Source organism: Idiotropiscis lumnitzeri, chromosome 14 (genome assembly GCF_059441095.1).
Source record: "Idiotropiscis lumnitzeri isolate Australia: NSW breed Sydney's pygmy pipehorse chromosome 14, RoL_Ilum_1.0, whole genome shotgun sequence".
NCBI lineage: Eukaryota > Metazoa > Chordata > Actinopteri > Syngnathiformes > Syngnathidae > Idiotropiscis > Idiotropiscis lumnitzeri.
This window is the reverse complement of record NC_142404.1, coordinates 12,720,209-12,739,843: the sequence shown is the minus strand read 5'-3', so window position 1 is coordinate 12,739,843 and position 19,635 is coordinate 12,720,209. Positions and strand designations below refer to the sequence as shown.

At 41.9% G+C, this 19,635-nt stretch overlaps 4 protein-coding genes across 6 annotated transcripts; 1 reads left to right on the top strand and 3 right to left on the bottom strand.

Moving 5' to 3' along the window:
- Positions 1–2,877: 2,877 nt before the first annotated feature.
- On the bottom strand, positions 2,878–10,814 carry LOC148323537 (olfactory receptor 6N2-like). Of its 3 annotated transcripts, none has more exons than XM_088315235.1 (2): positions 10,678–10,814; positions 2,878–4,087 (listed from the first exon to the last, which is right to left on the bottom strand). In XM_088315235.1, the coding sequence occupies exon 2, from the start codon at positions 4,033–4,035 to the stop codon at positions 3,121–3,123; it is 915 nt and encodes a 304-aa protein (XP_088171361.1). In that variant the 5' UTR covers positions 4,036–4,087; positions 10,678–10,814; the 3' UTR covers positions 2,878–3,120. The 3 variants fall into 3 exon arrangements, with proteins under 3 accessions (XP_088171361.1, XP_088171362.1, XP_088171363.1); XM_088315236.1 differs by lacking the exon at positions 10,678–10,814 and adding an exon at positions 5,292–5,316; XM_088315237.1 differs by lacking the exon at positions 10,678–10,814 and adding an exon at positions 4,986–5,105.
- On the bottom strand, positions 6,232–7,184 carry LOC148323538 (olfactory receptor 4B13-like). The gene has a single exon (XM_088315459.1). The coding sequence runs from the start codon at positions 7,156–7,158 to the stop codon at positions 6,232–6,234; it is 927 nt and encodes a 308-aa protein (XP_088171585.1). The 5' UTR covers positions 7,159–7,184.
- On the top strand, positions 9,745–10,835 carry LOC148323536 (olfactory receptor 6C1-like). The gene is given in 4 exon segments (XM_088315234.1): positions 9,745–9,840; positions 9,842–10,230; positions 10,232–10,429; positions 10,431–10,835. Coding segments are annotated over 4 exon segments (999 nt in total). The 3' UTR covers positions 10,747–10,835.
- Positions 10,836–14,363: 3,528 nt separating this feature from the next.
- On the bottom strand, positions 14,364–18,735 carry LOC148323535 (frizzled-7-A-like). The gene has a single exon (XM_088314985.1). It carries the CDS (start codon positions 18,254–18,256, stop codon positions 16,556–16,558), a length of 1,701 nt encoding a protein of 566 aa, XP_088171111.1. The 5' UTR covers positions 18,257–18,735; the 3' UTR covers positions 14,364–16,555.
- Between the last annotated feature and the right edge of the window lie 900 nt (positions 18,736–19,635).

The following is a 19,635-nucleotide window of genomic DNA, read 5'->3' as shown; positions in this document are numbered from 1 at the left end:
AGCGGCTCTCTCCAACAACTAGTTGCCATTTTTACATTTTTGTCCTCACTGAGACTTGAACTTCAATTCTGAATCCTGGACACGTACAGACGGAGTTACTGGTGCAGAATAGGACAGGGTGTCCTTTTTTAAAACTACAGACAAAAAGCAACGGACGTCAGATTTCCGAAACCCTGTCAGTTGATAACATTTATTTGAATAGGTTGGCAGGTATGCTGTTGGTGGGATTTCTTAGGTTGGATTCATGTAAAAAAATATATATATCCCCTGACCTTCAGCCAGGTGAAAAATTCTCTTTTCATCAGCACTTTATTAAAATCATCTCATCATAACCGCTCAAGTGTTTGCTACTCAAAGTTTCCTGAACATGTCTTGTCCCGGTCAAAGCATCCATCCATTTTCTAGAGCTACCACTTGTCCTGTTCAGACTCACATGTGAGATGCAGCCTAACCCACTTGACTTCAAGCGAAAGGCAGACGACGCGCTACAACTTGCTGCTAGTCAATCTCAGGACACATATTGAGCCAGGCAACCATAAACACATTTACACTCAAGCCATGCTGCTTGCACCAAAGTCAGTCGAGTGAACCATGACACCATCAGTGACCCCCTTGGTCAAACGGCACTGCTAGAACAGTTACAATTGATCTCATGCACTATTTCAAGATAACTTAAAAAAAAGAAGAAAAAAAAAACAATATTTCACTTCTACATGTTTCTGCTTCTATGTCTTCTCAACATCACTGAAAATGAAGGCTGTTGTCAGTAATATTTCAAAATATACTGTAAAACAAAGATTTGAAATTCAAGAACACAAACATGACGCATTCAAAATCCACATACATATTGCATACTTACCAGCGCGTGTCTTCATTCTGTTCTTTGTGATCGACTGCTCATGTTTGAAGACCCGCTCACCATGCGTGCACGCATCTTTTAATGCCATCTCTTTGCACTCTTGAGACTTGACTGACTTCAGCGCAGTGGCAGGTAGTAACTAAGTACGACAAATACTTCGCTACTTGTGTAGTTTATTTTAAATTTAGATTTTATTTTTATTTTTTAGGTATCTGTACTTTGCTGGAGTGTTTATTTTTTAATGACTTTTAACAGTACACAAAAGTAAACAACAAAAAGTTGTATTAGAGCTTGACTGATTAAAAACAACAACAACGAGGATCAACCTTAAAACCATACGTTTCTGGCAATCAGAAAGTGCCTGTCTGGTAAGGAATAAATACAAGTGTAACCAATCGATTTTAGGTGTTACATTGTTCCATCGTCATTGAACGCATCACCCTAATCTTACCGTACCCCTTTCGAGCCCGAAAGATTAGTTTATGCATACGGAAGCGTGCAAGTGCCAGTGCGGAGTAAAAGATTTTAACTAATACCTGCGAACGAATGTAGCCTAAATGTGAATAATTTAGCATTCTTTGAATTTTCGAAATGCTTAAAAAATACACACATTTTCCCATAATGCTACAGGGCATAAACTTGCGTATGCAAGTACAATTAAATTTGATATTTTTTTAGCATTTGTCGTACATTATACCAACATGTATGTTATTTTACATTTTTATGATTTATTACTATGTCCGCAATTGATGATTTCCGATCGGCATTTTTCCCCATGCCACGAGTTATTAATGTGCGCATGCGCAGATCCGGTGCCATTCGTTACGCTTCCGTTACTCTTCCTTATGTAGTTGTATTTGTCATGGAGGTTGTGTTAATTGTTCTAAAATGTTATGGGTAAAAATCTGAAGCGTTACTTGACGTTTTGTACATTTTTGATAAACTAATGAGTTCGATTGAGCCCCAGAGATCTATGTTTTGTGTGCACTTTCTTTTTAGTCTGCCACTGCCGTTTGAATAAACTTTCATTTTTGTTTGAACTCAATCCCATTTTGTTAGGCCTCAAAATAAGGTTTCAAGTTGAATTTTCAGTCAGAAAATAAGCTCTTAAAAATCACTATAGAATTTGCATCCACTCCCAGCTAACAAGCTCTTCGGTGGCACTGCTTAATGGTGTGTCTGTTGTATCCATTACGCTAATACGCAGATTATCATTATTTGAAATATAATGTTTTGTTCCAAATTCCATGTGCATCCCAGCTAAATTTGTTACAATAATCATTTAAATGGTGTGAACTAAATAAATCATTTTTTCAATCTACCATAAATATAATTTAAAGTGAAAAATGAATAAATTGTTATATTTTTGCCACTACTCTTGCTTGATCATCATCGTTGCCAGACTTGCTTGAAGCACCACCCACTCGGTCACACAGCCCAAAGCTTCTTTTTTGAAGAATTGTTCATCATCTTCCAAGCTGATGCTTGTTGAATGTACTAAATGTAAAAAAAATGTAAAAGGAAAATAGTAACGATCATCATATGAATTATATACAATCAGCTCCATTTTAAAAAGTGCTTTATTCTGGTTGTTCTGCATCATCAAGGTCATAATGCTCGAAGGGGACTTTCAGTTCTTCAGTCACACCAAAGATTCACATTGCTAGGATGAAATCAAATGTTTTCAAATTAGTCAACAGATGAAACTAGTAAGAAAGATGCATAACACCTTCTCATAGAACAGTAAATTGTGGCATGTCACTTCATACATTGTGATTGTCACATTAATATTCATTCGGTACAGCAGACGGTCTACCAGGGGCCTCACGACATGCTCGGAGCCTCCGTAACGTTTCCCTCAGATAAACCCACATACATGTGACCAAAATAGACAATAAAAGTCCATTTTCATAAATACAATATAAAAAAAATATATAATCAAATGTATCATCAAAGTAGCTGCATGACTGAAAAGCGACTGTATTTAATCTTGCCGCTTGTGGTCACTCCTGCCCGACTCTGGCAACTAGCTAATGCGTTTAATTCTCAACTGTTTATTGAGGGTTTTTTTTTTTTTCAAACAACTAATTATTAATTAACTCATTCACTGCCATTGACGGATATAGAAGTCAAAATGTCCATTCATTTTACCTGGGCTGGCAGTGAATAATTTAAGAGGGGCCTGGGGGGACGAATGGTTCTTTTAGGGGTGCTGCCACTCCCTTAAATTAAGCCTAATCTCGCCGCTGACTTTCACGATCTCACAGGATCTTGAAGATGCGTCTGCGTATATCCGACAGCTTCATCCCGTACACCAGAGGGTTGAGAACCGGCGGAATCATCACAAACTCCAGAGATAGAATAATTGCAACGAAGCGGTTCATCTCATCCATGTTGTACCTGCTCATGGCGATATCACAAAATATGGCGATGGAATAAATGACAAAGGAGACCATGTGTGGCAAACAGCTCTGGAATACTTTCCCCTTAAATTTCTCCGAGCTCTTCCTGGTGGCGTTGATAATGCGCGTGTGCGTGTAGAGGACGAAGACCAACGGGAGGAAAATGGTACAGATGACCATGAACATGCTGAGACCGTTGTTGACCTGCGTGGACTCGCACGACAGCTTGACCACATGCCAATTTGTACAGAACACCTTCTGGATCTCGTTGCCGCAAAGGGGCAGCGTGGCGGACCGGTAGACGGTTGAGGTGACGAGGAAGATGGGGTAAAGCCACGCCAGGCCGACCAGAATCAGGGCCTTTTTCACCGTCATCTTGGTGTGGTAGTGCAGCGGGTGGCACACGGCCAGGTAGCGGTCGTAGGCCATGACGCACAGCGTGGTCATCTCGTTGCCGCCGTACGTGTAGATGAAGTAGATCTGCGTGAAGCAGGCGGCGCGCGAGATCAGGTGAGTGTCGGACGCCAGGTCCAGCAGGAAGCGGGGGAAGAAGCCCGTGGAGCCGTACAGGCTGTTGAAGGACAAACAGGCGATGAATACGTACATGGGCTCGTGAAGTGTCTTCTCGCGGAAGATCGTCAGCAGGATTGCCCAATTGGTGCACACGATGAAGACGTAGAGGAGGAGGCACGAGGCTAACGCCGGGTAGCGGTACGGGCCGATGTTCATGAACATGGTGAGGTTGAAGTAAGGAGACAGCGTTAGGTTGGGCATCCTTACAAACCCTCTCACTTTTGATTCATAACAGTCTGTTATTTGATGCCATCTGTGAAAAGTGAAAAGAGATTAATTCATCTTTATGCACAATATGATGAATTCAAATAAAAGTCGTCAAGGCTATTTAGACAAAAATAGAGCATACAGGAAAAAATGGAGCATGGCATTGCTTGAAGGTGCATCACCTTACCCTGTGAAACCAAACAACTATGTAGAACCCGATGAAAATAAATATTTAATTACAGAAACCAACAAGTGAGTGTCCAGAAAAGCGCTATATAAATCTAATGCATTATTATTATTATAAGTTCCATAAACATATTTTGCTGATTCACTTTAACCTGGGGGGGAAAAAAACATTTTACTCAATTTACAAAAATAAATAGATAAATGTACAAATCAGCTTCATCATTTGAACTCTTTGTATAGTAGAAAAACACTTAATGTCCTCTTTTTTTTTTTCTATTTTTAGGTTCATTGAGGTTTTTGTGTCACAGACATCCCATTCATGTCAAAATTAAAAAAAGATGACGGAATTGGAGATACAACTCGAGTCTCACTTTAAAAGATAGTCACCATGCAAGGAATATAACTATTGCAGTAAGATTGTCTCGTTTTTATTTTGATTTGTGCAAAATCTCTCTCAGCTGTCTCAACACCTTCCCCTGGCTCTGTCTCATTCCTATTCACGTTAATAATCATAATAATTATCGACCCTAGGCAGGAAATTCAACTCACCTAGGCAGTAGAAAACAAGCAGACAAGCCAACTTTTTTTTTTTACACTTTGGGCCACAGCGGGACTTGAACTTACGCATACTTACACTGTGAGCTACTGATGCATCAATTATATTATCTTTTTTTACCTCAACTAGTAACAAAACAAGTGACAGGATCAGCAAGTCAGTCTACAAATAACATCCATCAAGATAAGGTAAGGTTAACCACCTGACAAAATCCTTTTGTCCAGTAAGATCGACTCGTCTTCATTTACAAGTCTTGAAAGGTAACAAGTCGCAATACGTCAACACTTTATTCAAACTAAAACGTCTGACCATAATTAAACCGTCCTTCTTCTATGCCTGTCCTATCATATCAATCTCAGCGTAATATTTTAGAGTATGGAGTCAGGTTAAACACATTCACAATGTCGCTGAACGGAAAGTGAACCGACACAGCCTGCAGCTTCGAGATTTAAAAAAAAAAAAAGAAGACCCGCATGACACCGTGACAAACCACAAGCTTCATACTCACCGACACGTATCGTCATGATGTTCTCCGTGGGCTTCTGCTCACGTTTAAAGAAATACTCTTCATGAGTGATTCCACCTTTTATTGCTGTCTCTTAGCCCTCTTGGGGCTTGATTTGTATCCCGTGCAGTGGCGGGAAGTAACTAAGTCAAAAATACAGGTTTCTGCATTTGTTTATTATAATATTATTATAATATTGATGGGGGACTTTTTGCTTTTACTCCCTACATTTAAAAACTATATTTTATACTCCTTACTTTGTCAAAGTAGTCTTGTTACTTTTTTGATGGCTATATAACGAGAAGTAGGCAGCATTAATGACAGCAACAGATTTTAAAACAGCAATAATTTCCTCGCCCAAGGCTTTATTTGAGAAAATTGTTGTCATCTCCAAAATCCATTTGTGGTGAATGAGTTGTCTTATTTGGCATTAATACATTTTCAATCTAATCTGGAAAAAAAAAAACAGCTAAGCAGCATGAGCAACATGGACACCAAATGCAAATAATTACTGACACTTTTTTCATTCTACTTCTTATTTTTTTTTTATTTCAAAGGCAAAAGTAATATATGGTTATCCTTCTGTGTGATGTCATCCATTTGTACATGAAAATGAGGAATGTTAATCGTTACCATCCATCCATTATCTGAGCCGCATATTCTCACGAGGGTTTGCCGGCATGCTGAAGCTGTTATCTATCCATATTTAGCAATTTATATGTCACATATCCAGTCTCATTTCTTCATAAATACTGTGTAGCAGAGGCATTTTCAACTTAAAATATAGTTACTTGTTTTGAGTTACATTATATCCTCACAGCAAGCTGAAAAAGAAAATTAGGTGAATGTCAACTTTTTTATTTCGTCTTTTGACTAATTTACAAAAAATAAACAAGAGACCAGGCTCTTGTTCATTTACACAAAATACTTCATTTGTCACTCTTCAGCCTTTCTTCCTTCGAAAATATTGTAAAACATTTCTGCGAACCTCGGTGAGTTTCAGGCCATATATAATGGGATTGAGTAACGGGGGAAAGGTGAGAATCTGGATGGCCATGAAATTGCTGAGATTCTGAGACATGGAGGTCCTGCCGTAGCGAGTGTACATGAGGTCAAAGAGCAACGCCACCGAGATGTTGAACAAACACAGCAAATGCGGCACGCACGTCTGCGTGAACTTCTTTCTCCCTTCTTTCGACCTGAGAGCTAACTTAACCAGCTGCGCGTATGTGCACATGATAAAAAGGTCGTGCCCGAAATAAAAGATAATATTCGCGAACCCGACAATGCTGTTGGATGTTGTGGGATTGCACGACAGTTTGAGGAGAGACCAGTTCTCGCAGTAGAGTTTGTTAATGTGAGAACCGCACAGTTCCAGCTTGGCGCTCATGATCATCACGATAGCCTGGCTCAACATCGGCATGAGTCGGGAGAAGGTGACCAACAAAAACACCCTCCATTTGGTCATAATGGCGTGATACTCCAGCGGTCGCGATATGGCCACGTAGCGGTCGTAAGCCATCACTGTTAAAACCGCGATTTCAGATGCCGCGTAAGAATAGATGCAAAACACCTGCATCAGACAGCCGAAATAAGATATAACGTGACTCTTGGACAAGAGATCATGAAGGAATTTGGGGAAAAAAGCAAGCGTCCCATAAAGGCCATTCACGCATAGATTACCTAAAAAGACATACATGGGTTCATGCAGTTTTTTCTCCAGTATGATGGTCACAATGAGAAGACCGTTAATCAGCAAAATGGCAGCGTAACACAAAAAGGTAACAACAAAGAGAAGCACTCGGAGCCTCTGCGTCATGTGACTCAGTCCTGTCAAGTGAAAAAAGGCGACTACAGTTGCGTTGGCCATCCTTGATCCATTTGTCGCATTCACTCCCCTGGCTTGTGTTCGCTGTCTTCTCCTCCACTCTGGTCCTCCCTTCCTTACGTGGCTTGGTTGACGGAATGAGGAGGATGAAGAGGTCCCCACTGGTCAAACTGGACGCGTCTTTTTATCCTCTGCCGAGCATGACGACGGTCCAATCAGAAAAAAGCGCTGTATATTCCATCGCCGGGGAATTAGAGCTATTTTTTTTTTCATGAAAGATAATTTGTTATTTGATGGGCTCATATTCAAAACCTGTTGAGGTGATGTCATTTTTTTTTTTTTTTTTTTTTTTTTGGCCGCATCGGTTTTACCAAAGGAGTTATCTGAATTGATGTGTTTATGAGATTCATTGTCCACATCAAGCTGTTTGATCAAACATTTTTTATGATGTATATTCTGTTTTGGTAGTCATACTTAACATTTTGCAAGTGTCCCTGAAATTGCTGTCAATCTTGTTATAATGGAGTAACTGAAAAAAAAAACGTTTTCAGTCACATGATGACCAGCATTTTGTCATTCTTCAGTGGTAGGTAAAGGTCCACCATGTGCTCGTTGTATTAAAAAGAAAAGTGTGAGAGCTTGACCAATTTGCATTTCTAATTGCATGATCAGGGGTTGTGCATAAGTGGTGCGCCGGTGCGAATGCGGACTGGAAATATTTTATTGCGCTGCAGTTCAAGTCTCTCATTGCGCTTCTGCACAATATGGTGCATATTCACCCCTTCACGCTCAAGTCAATTCCTTCCGCGCCTTTCGGACGCACTTTCAAGACACGGCGATTCGCTTCTGACACACCCATCGTGCGTAACATGGAAATAGGCCCGCAATCACCAAAAAGGTGTAGTCTGAAGGTGGCCCTGATTTCCGGATTTTGCATAGAGCTCCATTTTGGGGCCGCTAGCGAGATGGTTATCTCCGTGTTGCTGCGTCTTGGCTTAATGGTCTGTCAAAATATGTCCTTACGCAAAAGCGGAATTGACACCTTTTGTCTTTCTGCTGTCACAGCAGTATACGAAGGGCGTTTGGCGACTTGGACGCCGGACGGGAGATGACAGGTTAGTTTAGCCTTAAAAAGCTGCTACGACACAATCCAGATGGATTTACTGGGCCAAAGATAGAGAGATACGTCTTCAAATAAATAAACGAATAAGGATTTGTAAAGTGCTTTAGGCAGATAAAGCGCTACGTTAGTGCACTCCATTAACCAATTGATCAAATTGTTGGCCTATGGGGGAATTATGAGAGAAAAGTACAATAATTATCCGATTTGAGTTCATTCTGTGCTCTCTTGCATACAAGACCAGAAATAGCAAACACAGATTTTGGGTGCGTCCGAGCGCCACAATTTCTTCTATTTCGAGTGCTTTTGTTCATCTAAATTTGTGGTGGTCTGCTATAAATAATATCTTCTTAGCTGTGTGTCAGATCCACATGTCCATGTTCATCTTTGATGTCAAACTCAAATGTTTTTTAGTCTAAAGTAAAAATAATACTTTGAGAGGCGAGTGTCATATTCCTGTTTTCTGGACAACTCTATTGTGACTGTTATGTGTGGAGGGACCGTGGACAAATGTTTGTGTGAAGGCTCCCCTAGGGAATGTGTACTGACAGTAGATTGACGTCCTGGGGATAGTGGACACATGACCCTGAGGTTTAATCATCATGTTTACGCCGTGTCTGTTGCTACCTTGTGTGTCATAGCGTCAACAAATGGGAATTACATCAGCTAATCAGCTGTCTAATCAATACTGGGGAAAACATGTTTATCTTATCTGGCCCTCTTTTGGTCTGTGTGTTTTTAGACAAAAATAACTTTGTGATTAAAGGATTTGTGGGACAAATAAACAGCATAGCAAACAAACAGAGGAGCCATATTGGCTGTTGTTTTTGAAGTTATCGTATTTAAATGATGGAATATTTTGTCTCCGGTGTAGTCATCATTATGTCATACATTTAAATCCATGAGACATTTTTAAATGTAGTTTAACAGAATCAAAGCCTGGCTGTTTGGGTTTAAATGAAGTATTTTTGTATTTGCTACACAGCAGGAATTAGACCAAATTTGTTTTGCCATGGCAACAAAGCTCCTATTCCCACCGAATTTCGAGTCTGAAAGACCACTTGAACAGTCTCGCGGAAGTTTTGGCTTGTCCAAATGCATTATGGCAAATTCCAGTCTCATCATTTTCAAGTTATTTCAGTGACCCTTGTGGGGAATTATTTTCGAAACAAAAGGGGATGAAAAGGTCTCCATGTTTGGGCAAAACATTTGAGGGTTTTATTCACGGTACCCTACCGCCACATGCCGCTCGAATCATTTCCAATAATTGTGTTTGTTGTTTTTACTTTCATAGCATCATCTACGTTGACGCATTTTAAGCGAGAAGGGGTTTGGGGGGGGGGGACTTCAATCAGCTGCGATTCATTTTACTTAACGATAATCACGGAACACCTGTCTTGCCTTCTGATGCAGTTTTCACTCCTCGCCTATTAATCTTAAGCACCGAATGTCTCTTGGTTTGCGCGCTTGAACTCTACGTAGTATTAACACTGCGACTATATTCAGAAATGAAGAACTCGAGTGAGATCGTATTCTTCGTGCTGGGCGCCTACAGCGACATGGTACAGTTAAAGTACTTGTTTTTCTCTATTTTGCTGTTGTGGTTACGCTTCTATATGCGTGGCCGACACTTCAGTCGTTGTGCTCATATTTGTGGACAGGAGGCTGCACGAGCCGATGTACATCAGCGGCAGCACGTCTCTGTATCCTCTCATGCTTTCACAGATTTTCTCCGATGCACACGAGGTGTCCGTTTCCTGGTGCTTTGTTCAGATGTTTTCGATATACTCCTCCGTCTCTGTTGAGTTTTGCACTTTGGCAGCCATGGCTTCCGATCGATACGTGTCCATCTGCAAGCCTTTACACTACGACACCATCGTGAGCGCAGGGACCGTGGCTGTCATCGTTTTTCTTATCTGGGTGTGTTCGTACGCCAGTTTTCTGCTCTCCTTTGTCCTTTTCGTCAATTTGAAATTGTGTGGAAATGTGATCGACCAAGTATCAATTCGTCACTAAACTTGTGTGTTCTATTTCACGACTCGGCAGCATAACTAATATTTTTGCCTTCTTGACCACTGTCTTCCCATGCGGGCTGATTGTGGTGTCATATGTAAAGATCCTGCTTGTTTGTTTTGATACGTCTAAAAAGAATAAGCAGAAAGCTATCACTACCTGCACGCCTCAGATTGTTTCGGTCCAACTTGTTTGTCGGCTGCGCTTTTAGTTTTATTGACAGCAAGATCGCTGCGGTCAATTTCCCTGACAATGTACGTATTTTTTTTTCTGTGTATCTGCTCATTTGCCAGCCAATAATCGACCCCTTTATGTATGGCTTCAACCTTCCCAAGATAAGACAGGCATGCAAGAGGTTTCTGTGGCGCAAAAGAGTCTTTTTCGTACAAGAATCTCATCAAAACAAGCTTTTTGAAAATGAATCCTACCTGATGGAAATATCCGTTTTTCTTGTCTTTCTATTGCTTTTACGCAACTCGACAGGGTATTACGGCTAAAGCCCGAGTTAGTAGCCCCGTTCAGAGGATTGTGCAGGTTTTACCTCAGAGGTTGCATGGAGTTTCACCATCTCGCAGTCACCTTTCAACTCCTAACAAATGAAAATACCGGATGATGTTACTGCAAATGTCAAATCAATCCAGATACTACAAGCCAAAACATAACATTTTTGCGGCAAATTAGTTACAACAGGGCTATTATTTCTCAAAAAGGTTTTCATGCGTTTGGGTGTGGACTTTATTTTCATTTCATTAGGTACATCTGATTAATTTAATCATCTAAAAACAAAACACCCAGCTCAAGTTGTCACTGGGCCTTGCAAACCAACACTGCTGGAGGGTGGTGCATGTGGCCAGAACTAATTGTACTGGATGCGTTCAGAGAATTGTTTAGAAGAAAAATACCTGTAAATATGACTCCGTTTAGATCATATTCAAAGATTAAAGAAAGCAATCAGAACAGTCTTTGAATTCAAATATACTTCATAAGTGGTGATTTTTACATTTTTTCCAAGATATTAGTAAATATCTGTTACAAGCTTCACAAAAAATGTCGTTGAAAATGTTGATCAATCACATTTAATTACTTAAAATAATTTGAGATTAAACAACAATACGTTTCTTTAAGCATTACACGAATGCAAAAATGGGTGTGTGAGGTGCAGTACTTATTTGTGTCCACTTGGGATCGCCATCCTCACGTTTGTGATCAACGTTGTTGCTCAAGGACCGTCAACCTCAAGATGGTCCAATTTTCACTAATAAGATCCAGAATTATGAAATAAGTGCCCATGTTCCGACAATTATAATCTGGGTGGTAGGAGCCTCTGGGTGAGCGCCAGTTGCGGCGGCGCATCTGGAGTATTGATGTGCTTGTGTTGTATTTATTTTATTATCTTTTCTTCAATAAAGCGATTCAAAGGGAATAAAAATGATTGCGAACCGCAATATGGCGAGGGACGACTGTACTTTATCCACATCTACCCATTGTGAATTTGCTCGTAATGCAATGCGTGAGTGTTTGCGGCTGTGTGAATTTTAGCTACATCAGATTATTTCAAAACCCAGAAATCACGTTTTAATGTACAGTATTGGGAAATTTTAGTTATTGTTGTTCCTGTTTTTTTTAATTATCAGCTGCTCAAAATTGGCAATGTTAAAGCGAGAGAGAGAGAGAGAGAGAGAGACTCAGGAGTAAATGGAAATGTGGTGCCAATTACACATGTAACATCTAAACTAGTTTACGTGGTACCGAGAAGGCCTCGCTTATAAAAGAACAAAATAATAAACTTTGATTTAATGGGTCTTTAAATGACTATCTTGTGACTACTTAAAAAATAGTTGTTGTTACACCGAATACTGACTATTATGGCGTTTGACAAAGAATACCTTAGTGTTCTCTTTTGCGTTGCTAATTAGCATGACGTAATTGCGTTCACGTCGGGCTTCGCTCCACGTCCTCGTGACTGCTTTTTTTGGACCTACGTATAGGGGGCACTGTGGTCAAGCAATCAAAACAAGATTCAAGTCTTCCCTAATCCACTTTTTTATGTAATTATTCTTTTTATGGTTATTAATATGAATTTATTTGTTTTATTTTGTATTGTTTTGCAAATGCTTTTCTGTTATCTTCTATGTCTTATTTGAATGTACTATCCCAAAATGCTTTGTACATTTAAATTTCTTTCATAAAAAAAAAAAGCAAAAAAAAAAAAAGAAATCCGGAATCGCTGGCTTAAGTTACACAACATTCCTTCATTTCGATTTTTACTGTAAAAAATAAAATCACTACATTACATGCCATATTGCTTTTAAATCTAGCTATATGTATGGTGTTGGCTCAGGCTTCTGCTACAGTTGTAAAATGCACAAAAAATGCTAATGATAACTGAGAGGAAAAACCGCCATGGCAATTTTTTAATGGATTTGCCATGAATCATTGTAGGAGCTGACCAAGAAAATTCATAATTACTGCCAATATTTGTATGAAAAACACTTTTAGGCCATAAATACATGTGAGTGAAATGAAAATAGGAATTGCGGCTGTAACTAATTGCGGCTATAACTGAGTGTGCCTTCTTGTGCCACGGGACGACATTCTTACGTCAATGCCCTTTGTAACCTCAATGTGTCATAATTACAGTAAACATTTCCAGGCCATTAATCTAAAAGAGTGAAATGATAGCCAGCAGTAACTGAGCGTGCTTCCTGGTGGCAGGTGACAACTATTCTTATTTCGCTGCTCAAACCTGTTCACTGCGTGTCATTCGTAGCTACAAAAAAATCATATTAGACTTTTCATAAACCGAGGACCCTTGTACCGATTAGGCCTATATCCTGCACCCCTGTGGGCAAATTTCTAGTCGCACTTGTTTTGAATCTCATTTGTCAGAATTTGAAGGAATGTAAATTGTTGCATTGTATTTCATATGCATTGGATAAAATCAATACTCATGGTGCTTAATTGATTTTGTTGATTCAATTTAGCTGCACAAGGGTGCACACCCTCTTACAAGTGGGATGTATGTGTCTGTGGTCATAATTAACCAACTGTAACAGTCCATTACATGTTAAATGTGGGTCAGAGCGCACCTTTTTTTTTGTGCCTCTGACTTGCCCCAAATAAAGTTAACTTCTACAAGGCTTTCCTGACATGTTTTTTTCTTTTTTTGCAGAAGCCTGAATGTTTTGTGCTAACACTTACTGCTATTTACTGTTCATTAGTTTCTCCACCATCGCTGATAGTGTAGAGGTGTGTCTTTTGTGTGGGCAGCGTGGGATCACTTACCGCTCAGTGACCATTTCTATATGTGGCCTGCGGCTGACAGTCAAGAAAAGTTTACCAGAACAGCAGACAAACTATATTTGGATTTCCTCAGAGGAACGCTAAATGGTGGGAAGTGTGTGCTGACTCCCATTAATCATGAGTTTCAACAAAATTCATTCTGAACACAGCCACATCCCAGTAACAAGAGGGTGTGCCCACTTGCGCAATTCGATTAGTTCAGTTGTTTTACTTCTGTGAAAAATATTTTTTAAAATATATTCAATTGAGCTGAGTTGAACAGATTATTCATCACGAGAGTGCAAAAATATTTTTAAACTATCGTCTCATTTTATTTTTAATAAAAAAAACTTCCATTTCAACAGGGGTGTGTGTACTTTTAATACTCACTGTAGATTGGAATTATAAGTACCGCTATAAACAATGTTGGTGTCACAAATAAAAATGATTTATCGCTGACATTTGTTTGTATGACATTGCAGTATGCATTAAGTTTCATAGCACATAAAATGGTGGAACATTTTATCAGCTCATGAATTAAAAAGAGAATTCCGCCAAAGCAGCAGCAACACGAAGCATAAAAGTTATGCATTGTTCACAGTCTGGCTCACAATGTAGCCTCTGTGCCACGGCTGATATCTAATAGGTCATGCGTCCCGGACAGGAGTGTAATGCCTGAGATGCCGGGAGGAGAGTCCAAAATGTCTGCTGTGAAGAAATGCAAGCACGTAACGTATTGGCAAAACAACTTGAGCGCAACCAGATATGGAGCGGGTGAAGTGTCAGTAATGCGACACATTTCTGTACAAAACCACAAAGGCCACGCGACGAGTTACAAACCTTATCACTTTAATTCAGACTGTACAGACATAACAGGCTTTAAAAATAAGTAACAATAAAAAGAAAGAGACAGATGAGGATCCCCATAAATACAATATAAGAAGTTGAGTGTGTTAAATGGATAATTTGCATAATGTTCCAATGCGCGCACACACACACGTACATACATAAATCTGAAGTGATACAAAAAAAAAAAACATGAAAGTCTTACATCGCTCTCACTGCCTCCTTACACATTCAAATGGGGATTTTTTTTAACTGTTAAGGTGTCAAATTGAGTATGTACAGTTTGTATTCTTGGATTGTGTTGACAATATAGTTTGTACGATGGAGAGAAAACTCATTCTCCTTCCACCTTAAACTCTATCTTTGCGTTATTTACACGTTAAATGTGCAACATGACACACAAAAAAACAAACAGAAAAAAAAATGATGATGTTGCAACCACTGGGTTGTTCCTCCAGAGAGTTATTTTAAATTGTGGTCCGAAAGGCTGGCAGTCAGGATTGAATCATTTTCCTCCCTTAAAGTCGAGTGACTCCAATATACAACAATAAGTTTAAAAACTACTCGAAAGTACGTTTGAGCAGTACTCGCCTCTAAAAGACATATGGGTGGAGTTATTCCATAAGACACTTGGTTCATGTCCATTAGTAAAACATTATGAACTGGTAAACATTTCGAGGTCATGCAAATAGAAGCACACGTACACGCGCACACAAGTGACAACTGCCTGGCTGCTAAACGCAGCGAGGTATGTCTCAACACTCAAACCCTAGTGACCTTTTTTTTTTTTAGCTCATCTGTGCTTTTTCGGAAAATGAGGATCAGGCACGCAAGAACAGAAACATGGCTTCTGTATGGCACACACTAGCGGAACATAAAGCAGATGCACCTTCGTTCTGTATGGAAAAGTTCAGTCTGGATGTGGAACAACTTCAACAAAAAATTTAAAATAAAACCCCACCCCCCCCACACACGCACAGATCCATTCAAACACATCTAAATGTAACAAAAATAAAGAATGGCAGGCTTAAAGTGTGAACAATCGTCTTTATCTAAGCAAGAATAAACATTCAAAAAAATTCTCAAGCACCATTTCCACTCCCACAGAAGAAAACTATTACAGTCTTTCTGATCCAGGGTCCACCAATGTAGGGACCACACACACAGATGGCACTGAGGCCCATTTGTGTGTGTGTGTGTGTGGTCTCTTAAAGTCTTAAAATGGAAATGTGCCCATTTCATGGTACCGATGAGTTCATAATGAAACGGGACACAAAAACACCACAACAAATTAAGAGGTTTATAATGTAGACGCTAGAACAGCTCAAGAGTGGTAGGGAGCGCTCAAACCGCATTGAACAGTTGTGAGAAGGGGGTGGGGGGGCAGAATGGCAGTAACAGACCAATATGGCTCCTAGGTCAAGGGTCAAAAGAAATCAGGAATTTAGTCGCCATGGTAACATGTAAGCCGAACAAGTTTTTGTTGTATAACAGTCACTTGTTTTACCACTTAAAAACAAAAAAAAAACTTGTGCAAACTAACACAAACAGTAACTTCATTCACCTTCGGAGTGAACATTCAATGCGGGAGAAAAAGAAAAAAGGAAAACGTTTTCACTGAGAATAGTGCGTAGCCATTTGGCAACAACATGAGCTGCTGCTCTTCTTTTTTTTTTTTTTTTTTTTAAATCTAAAGCACAACTTAAAGCATTTCAGTCTACAAGCTGAGTAACTTAAAATGTTGAATCCAAGTAAGCCTATGAGACACATTCACAGTCCGTGGACCTTTTGGCTGCACTTGGCGGCACTTTGTTTAGGCCCATCAGTGTCATTCAATCATGTTCGGCCGGACACACAACATACATTCAACATGGAAGCAAACACAGTAAGGATGTAGTGAGTGAGTATATAGAGATAACTTCAAGTCCGGTGTTAATGACAGCGAGCTTATGCATTTCAAATCCAAAAGTACAAAAATTTTTTTTTTTAAAGAGTTCAAGGACCGTTTAAAAGAAAAGTCCAGATTCTTCCACTTAATATCGACTATAGAGAGGAGAAGAGTTCTGTCTGTGGGCCTGCGGACTTGTCACAAATAGAAAAATAAGTCAAAAATTGTATAAAATTGAAAGCTATCTGACCTCATTTCTCTATCTTTGTAGTTTTGTACCTTGTTGCACTTCACACCGTGGTCTCTCCGTGGTTACCGTTGCTAAGGCGCTTGTAGAACCTCCTCCACGACTGTAAGGTCTTGCCGGACCAGACCCAGAAGCCCGAGGTGATCCCGACGATCATTGTCATCAGGTACTTGATCATGAACACGGTGAAGTCGGGCGTCATGGGGGCAAAGTTGTGGAGCGGGCAAGGCACAGCGAAACGCTTGCACGTTTGCATGTGCCAGGTGCGCTCCCAGTGCTCCCGGAAGGCCTGCTCATAGAAGTAACAGGCGATGACGATGGTGGCCGGAACCGTGTAGAGCACGCTGAACACACCGATGCGCACCATCAGCTTCTCCAGCTTCTCCGTCTTGGTGCCGTCGTGCTTCATGATGGTGCGGATCCGGAAGAGGGAAACAAAGCCGGCCAGCAGGAAGGAGGTGCCAATGAACAGGTAGACGAAGAGCGGGGCCAGGACAAAGCCCCGGAGAGCGTCCACGTTGAAGATGCCCACGAAACACACGCCGGTCAGCACGTCGCCGTCCACCTGGCCCATGGCCAGGATGGTGATGGTCTTGATGGCGGGCACGGCCCAAGCAGCCAGGTGGAAGTACTGCGAGTTGGCTTCGATGGCCTCGTGACCCCATTTCATTCCGGCCGACAAGAACCACGTGAGGGACAGGATGACCCACCAGATGGAGCTGGCCATCCCGAAAAAGTACAAGACCATGAAGAGGATGGTGCAGCCTTCCTTTTTGGTCCCCTGGGCCACCGTCCTGTAACCGTCCTCCTTGAATTTATCCACACACACCACCTTATCCTCCAGGAAGAAGCCTGCGGCGTAGGCCACGGCCACCATGAAGTAACAGCCTGACAGGAAGATGATGGGCCGCTCGGGGTAACGGAACCGCCTCATGTCCACCAGGTAGGTGAGTACCGTGAACAGAGTGCTCACACAGCACAGAATGGACCAGATGCCCACCCAGAGCCGGCCAAATTTCACCTCATCCTCCCGGAAGTACATGATCCCGGTGGGCTTGGTGGGTTCACATGGCGCACCGCAGTCTTTGACCCCCATGAATTTGTAGCCCAGGTAGGACGGAACATCCAGCTGCAGCGGGCAGGAGAACTCCGGGTACTGGTTGTGCAGAGGAGGCTTGGGTCGGTCCAAGCTGGGGGGCAGGGTCAACATTTCGGGTGCGTACGGTGAAGACGAGGAGCCTGGGCTGCTGGGCTCCGAGGTGTTTTGACCCACGCAGATCTCTCCGGCCCCATGGACCGGGAATGCCTCGCAGCGAAGTCTCTCGGGCCACTGGAAACCGAATTTGTTCATGAGGGCTTCACACCCTTGTCGTGCACGCTCGCACAGCGACCGGCAAGGGGGGATGGCTTGCTCCAGAACCGTGCACACGGGAGCATACATGGAGCACAGGAAGAATTTTAAATCGGCCGAGCACTGGACCTTCACCAGGGGGTAGAACTGGTGCACCTCCAGCCCCGCGTCTTCTTGGTTGGTGTGGCCCAGGAGGTTCGGCATGATGGTCTGGTTGTAGGCGATGTCGGTGCACAACGGTATGGAGATGGGCTGGCAAAATCCATGCTCCGGGATGGATATTCCGCTCTCGCTGTTGTAGTGTTGAGTAGAAGCGGGTGAGAAGGACAATCCGCACAGCAGCCACATGATCCGCACAAGCACGGAGCCAGTGGTGGACCTGGCCGCCGCCATAGTTGAGGAGGAGAAGGAGGAGGGGGGAGGGAAGGAAGGAAAAACTTTGATCCAAGTAGGGCGACTCAAAAAGGGTCCAAAACAGCGTCGCAAATCTGCATTTAACGTCCTCGCGCGTCGCTGGTTGTCGGTGAAACTCGAGCGGGTGCACCCAGGTCGAATTCGGTCTTATTTCAAACAGTTTAATCCAAATAAATCCTCCGTCGAGTCATGACTTCTTGATGGTCTTTGTAAGTGACTCCAAGCAGCCCACTCTCACTTCTCCGGTGAGAGGGGGTGAAAAAAAACACGTCCCGAGCTTTTCGAAAAAATGGGAAACCGACAGGAATCAAAGCTCGCCAGGTGTGTTCAACACTCGGCTCGTTGCTTCGGTGAGAAAAGGCGGAAGAAAAATGTCCTAAATTGTCATCTTTTGTGGCTCGACTCGTCCGAGTGTCGGCTTCTCCAGGCGGTTGGAAGTCCGCAGGCTCGCTCGTTCTCGTCACTGCGGTCAGTTTCAAGGCACCCCTCCATTCACAAGACCCCCCTCCCCCTCTGGAGCGGGCTGCGGGGCGCCTGGAAACCGACTGCGGCGTCTCAGCCAATCGCGGCGCTTGTTTTCCTACAGGACTCGTCGCTGATTGGCCGTTTACTCCCCGTCGGAGGAAAATATGCTACAGTAATTAAATTACACCAGAGATTTTACTGAAATAATCACAATCACGACTCCTGCCAAGTTCTCAACAAAGTGACAGACATTAGAGAGGAAAGTTTACTTTTAGTTTACTGTCTATCTATCTATCTATCTGTCTATCTATCTATCTATCTATCTATCTATCTATCTATCTATCTATCTATCTATCTATCTATCTATCTATCTATCTATCTATCTATCTGTCTATCTCTCTATCTATCTATCTATCTATCTAGTTTTCAGGCTTCAGGCAACTGTGGTGAAGTGTTTAAAATGGCTAAAGTTCTAAGCAAGTGGCCATTATCTCAACAGGCCACTGCAACACCTCCAGCAACAACCAATGTGGGAACAAACACTAACACTGGGTCGAATTTACAACACAATCGATTCACACGCACACGCGCGCACACGCACGCGCAAGCGCATACGCACGCACACACAGGCCACAAAAAAAGTGAGGGTGGTGTTGTAGGCGGTTCTTGTTGGCCTCGCTGCATTTGGTTTCTTGCCTGAGTGGGATGAAAGGATGTGGGGGTAGGTCGGCTTTGGGGGGAGGGGACAGGAAAGGAAGAAGAGGGGAGGTCGGGGAGGCAGGGGGAGAAAAGAGTGGGACATCCAGTTGGGGTGATACTCCAGCCAAAAAAAGAAGTCAATGGAGTTCCCCGCTGTCAGCAAGCTTCCAAACAACAAGTCAAATTGTATAGAA

Bases quoted from the DNA above. Each gene is read 5' to 3' on its own strand.
- LOC148323537 (XM_088315235.1), bottom strand. From the start codon at position 4,035: ATGCCCAACCTAACGCTGTCTCCTTACTTCAACCTCACCATGTTCATG.
- LOC148323538 (XM_088315459.1), bottom strand. From the start codon at position 7,158: ATGGCCAACGCAACTGTAGTCGCCTTTTTTCACTTGACAGGACTGAGT.
- LOC148323535 (XM_088314985.1), bottom strand. From the start codon at position 18,256: ATGGCGGCGGCCAGGTCCACCACTGGCTCCGTGCTTGTGCGGATCATG.